This window comes from Tupaia chinensis, unplaced genomic scaffold (genome assembly GCF_000334495.1).
Source record: "Tupaia chinensis unplaced genomic scaffold, TupChi_1.0 Scaffold143986_1, whole genome shotgun sequence".
In the NCBI taxonomy this organism is placed as follows: Eukaryota; Metazoa; Chordata; class Mammalia; order Scandentia; family Tupaiidae; genus Tupaia; species Tupaia belangeri.
In genome coordinates this window covers 204,222-209,271 of record NW_006203837.1, presented here as the reverse complement: position 1 = coordinate 209,271, position 5,050 = coordinate 204,222, and the positions used below count along the sequence as shown (strand labels likewise).

Sequence of the window (5,050 nt, the reverse complement as noted above, 5' to 3'; positions counted from 1 at the left end):
CCCTTATGGGTCTCTTCACCTTCTGGAATGCCAATTATCCAGATATTTGGACGTTTGATGGTATCTAGTACTTCTCGCATATTATTCTCAAATATTTGGGCCATTTTCTCAGTCTTTGTGGTGGATTTTTCTAGGCCAGCCATTTTCTCTTCTAAATCTGAGATTCTATTTTCTGAATGATCTAGTCTGCTTTTAATACTTTCAAGGGAGATTTTGACTTCCTGTATCATAGATTTCATCTCTAACAGTTCCGTTTGAGTCTTTGAGTCTTTTGTAAAGTGTGTAATTCCTCTTTTAGATCTTGCAAGAATTTCCTCATCTCCTGTAACTCATCAACTTCTTTCTCCTTTCTCTTTAGCAGTTCATTATCTCTCTTCTCTTCCATCTCTGTTAGCTTCGACATTATGAATGCTCTAAATTCCTTATCAGACATTTCTATGATTTTCACCAAACTGCTTGTGGATGAAGAAGAGTTACTCTTTTCCCTTGGAGGAGAGGTATTTTCTTGTTTTCCCATATTTCTTGTGATCCGGCGGTGATTTCTTGTCACCTGATGGATGGTGTGTTTCTTTCAAATTCTTGAAGTTCAGAATGAATGTTCAGGAGCAAGCAGACAGAGGTGATCTAGAATCTCTTTGCCGTTCTGTTGTGATCACTGGTGCAGCAGATTCAATAGATATTGAGGAATATTTTAACCCACTAGCTGGTTTGCTAGAGGCTGTATCAGTAGAAAATCTTCAGTTCTCCTGTGCCATGAAATACCTAGTTCACGGGAGCCATGTGCAACCCACTTCTGAAGGCCTGGCCTCTTCTGATTTTTCACTTTTTAAACATTTTCTTGGTGGTCAGTGAACATTTCTGTATGTCGTCTAACCCATACATGGCTTGACACTTCCATGAAAAGAAAACAAAACAGAAACTCATGATCTATAGAAACCATACAGCCCATTTTTTTTTTAAAGTACCGTTACACATTCCCAGATACATGAACTGTGCTATTTAAGAGCTTCTCTGGAAATGCATTCGCTGCTGAACACAGACACGCAGTATAGGACAGCTTGTGCTTTTTATCCCTAAGCGAGCAACCACAGTCAGAAGGAGAATAGAAGCTCTTCATCTTTCAGCCACAGGAAAGGAGCTGAAAGTGCTAGGATCCCAGTCAGAGACCACTCACCATTCTGGCAAGAAGAAACCAAACACTGCCTGACCCAATTTTTATCAGTTATTTTTATTTCTTCTTAGTTCACTGTTATTCATATAATATATCCTACTCAAAAATTTAATTTGCCACTTGAGGTTTAAGTGTGACTTTAGGAAAACTTCTTTTCTTCCTCTTACTGTCATATTTTTATCTGTGTCTTAGTAAAATTAAAAAGCACAATCTTTGTAATATTTGATCATATATACAGATTATCATAATGATTTTATCTTTTATAACAGATTGGAGTACATCTACATCTAGACTTAATTAGATACTGTCTTGCATGTTTATAAAATATGCTTATAAGATGCTTATAAAATTGTATAATACACTTGTACAGTGAATAAATAACCTTATAAAAATTTTAATGCCTAAAAACTGGGATTTCCTGATCTTGAGTTCCAATTTTACATATTAGACTATAAAACCTACTTAAGTGAGTCTCCTTCAGACGTACTCCTATTAGCATATGGAAATTAAGGACTGCACAGTTTTGGAAATAACATAATTACCTATAATACATAGGTATGAGGACTCACTTATTGCATGAATGAGGACACCAATGATGCTGACAATAAATATTTATTAAGGAGATAGTTTTAGCAACTATATTAAATAGAGAAAAATACATTTGTCAGTACTAAATCTTCTTCACAAATTTTACATAGTAAAATGTTTTCATGGTCCTTATTGCTTTGAGTATCCTTATAGTCACTGTTAAATGAGATACTTCTAATGAACAGAATTTTATTAATGTACCTATTTGTATACAATAAACATGGAAATATATTTCATATATGTAAAAGTTTAGTGTTTTCTTTGTGACTCATTAGAGGTTAAAGAGTGTGTTATAATTGATTTTTAAGGAAAAATAAATTAATGTTCATAAGAATTAAGAGTGTATTTCCCAAGAAAATGTTGAGATGAGAACTAGAATTCTAATCTTGGTTCTTCAGTTTGTTTTGTTTTGTTTAATGGAGATATTGGAGCTCAATTATATCTTTAAGTATTTGCTAAAATATTGAGTAAAAAATTAAAATTCAGAGCAGATTTTACAACATTTTGGGGGGATGGGTCCTCAGAACAATAAACGAGGCTGTACATTTGTGTCTGTATGTGTTTGTGTCTGTGCCTATGTCTGCTATGTGCTATCAGGTATAGTCAAAAGGAAGAAGAACAAGAAAGAGGAAAAGGAGAAGGCAAAGAACAAAAAGAAGAAAAAAGGTAAAAGATAGCTGGGAAGAAAAGGCTGGACACTATTTGTTGACTAGATAAATATTTATGCTATTATGCACATATTTTCTAAGAAGGTTGTTTTATTATTGTTTGTGAATCAGGGTGAAAACATGACAATTCATAGCCAGTTAAAAGCTTCAGGAAGAGATGAAATTACTGTTGTACTTTTGAAGATGAAAAGAAGGATGAGAATTTAGTATAGCTTATTGATGACAGTGCCCTATAGTGACTTCCTGAATTTGATGTATAATTCATATCTGAATACTTCATATTAGGGACAGAAAAAAAATGAATAGCTGGCATCAAAAAAAATTATGTTCTTAACCACTTGAACTAAGTCATTTAGTCAATTTGACTCATCCTACATGTTAACTTCAACTCATGGCTTATTAAGTCATGATCTTATGATTGAAAAAAATGCACATGGAAAAACAATCCACGCCATACATATATGTATATATACAGTATTCTATAACATATTTCATATATTTTGTTTATTTTCTTTCTGGACAAAAATGCAGTAATGGTAATGTTGCTTGTGATAATCGTTCCAAGTATATTTTTCATAAATGTTTATCTTCTCTCTTTCTATAGGAATCAAATACTCACTTTTATATATCCATATCTTCAAAACTATCCCTGGTTAAGTTATCACTTTTCCAGGCTATCTTCATTGGGAAGAATTTCTGAAAACTACTAGATGAACATGAAAAATAGTTCAATGATATCTGAATTTGTTTTGTTAGGACTCACCAACACTTGGGAACTTGAACTTTTATTTTTTTTCATATTTCTGTTGGCCTATGCAGCAATCATGGCAGGAAACCTCCTCATTGTGGTCACCGTAACCTTTGACTCTCGTCTCCACTCCACCCCGATGTACTTCCTTCTTGGAAATCTCTCCTTTCTTGACATGTCTCTTTCCACAATCACAACCCCTAAGATGATCACAGATTTCCTCAGGGAAAGTAAAACTATTTCCTTAGGGGGATGTATGGCTCAGATGTTCTTTCTCCACTTCTTTGGGGGCAGTGAGATGACTCTTCTCATAGTCATGGCTGTTGACCGGTACGTTGCCATCTGTAAACCTCTTCACTACACAGCCATCATGAACCGCCGAGTACTCCTGGGCTCTGTGCTACTGTCGTGGACTGTCGGTTTTGTGCATACCATGAGCCAGATGGTTTTCACTATCACCTTGCCCTTCTGTGGCCCCAACATAGTGGACAATATATTTTGTGACCTGCCCCTCGTTCTAAAGCTCGCCTGTACTGAGACCTATGTTCTGCAGTTGCTGGTAATTGCCGACAGTGGACTGTTGTCTTTCATCTGCTTCATACTCTTGCTCATTTCCTACACTGTCATTCTGGTGACTGTGCGACGTCGATCCTCTGACGGACTCTCCAAGGCTCTGTCTACACTGTCTGCTCACATAACCGTGGTCACTCTGTTCTTTGGACCTTGTATCTTCATTTATGTATGGCCATTCAGTAGATTTTCCGTGGATAAATTTCTTTCTGTGTTTTATTCAGTGATTACACCCTTATTGAACCCCATTATTTACACTCTGAGGAATCAGGAAATGAGAGCAGCCATGAGTAGATTGAGGACTCAGCACGTCAGCTCCAGGCAGACCTTCTAGACACCAATCACAGCAAATGGTACTGGTGTAAAACCCATATAAATTATATTTCAGTATAAGTTGATATTGTTTTGTTTATTGATTTTTTTACAATAATCATGCTGTACATTGAAATTATCAAATGGACTGTTCCATGTCATGTTTATATAGCATGTTTGGTTTTATTGCAAAAATATTTATTTGGGAGGAACCATCAGATGATGTAATGGTTACATTGCTGGACTCCCACATAGCCCACCACAGATTAAGTTCTGATCCCAGAAGCTTGAAAATCAACCTGGGTGCCATGTGCGCGTGCATGTATGCCCAAGATCCTGGGAGGAGAATGGAGTGGAAGGGATTATGGCATGGTCATTCTCTCTGGGGCATGATTATTCACTTTCCCTCTCACTGTGTCTCTCTGGCAATCACTCACATCCTCAAGGGTGGGGAAAGAAAAATGAAAGAAAGAAAGAATACTATTTTTCACTTCAACCCAATTTTGAAATTTTCTTAACAAATTCCTTTAGAACTATCATAAAGAAGTTAATAGGAAAATGACTCATTAACTCTATTTAGAATCCGAGAAATATTTGATACAAACTTTCCTTATATAAAGAGAAACAAATATGAATTTATTTTTGTACTTTTTCTTAGATTTTTATCAAGGGGCCTGTGCACTTGCCAGAGAGAGATAGAGACAGACAGACAGACAGACATAGGAAAAGTGAGAAATCTCCCCATATGGAGATTGCGTATGGCCACGCTTCAATCCCTTCATCATCATTTACCTCTTGGAATTTTGGGCATGCTCACACACATGCCCGATGTGATTTTAATGTTGCCAAGTCTGGAACTCAAACCTCAGTCCTCCATGTGGGAGTCCAGCACCTTATCCACCGTGCCACCTGCTGTCCCCATATTTGTGTTTTTTTAATTAGAGAGCTTTCCACTGAATACTCTAAGTAATTACATGTAAACAAAATTGTGTG

At 36.2% G+C, this 5,050-nt stretch overlaps 1 protein-coding gene across 1 annotated transcript; it reads left to right on the top strand.

Moving 5' to 3' along the window:
• The first annotated feature begins 627 nt into the window (after positions 1-627).
• Positions 628-4,079, top strand: LOC102485874 (olfactory receptor 4L1). Its single transcript, XM_006165678.1, has 2 exons — positions 628-645; positions 3,138-4,079. The coding sequence occupies exon 2, from the start codon at positions 3,138-3,140 to the stop codon at positions 4,077-4,079; it is 942 nt and encodes a 313-aa protein (XP_006165740.1). The 5' UTR covers positions 628-645.
• Positions 4,080-5,050: the final 971 nt, after the last annotated feature.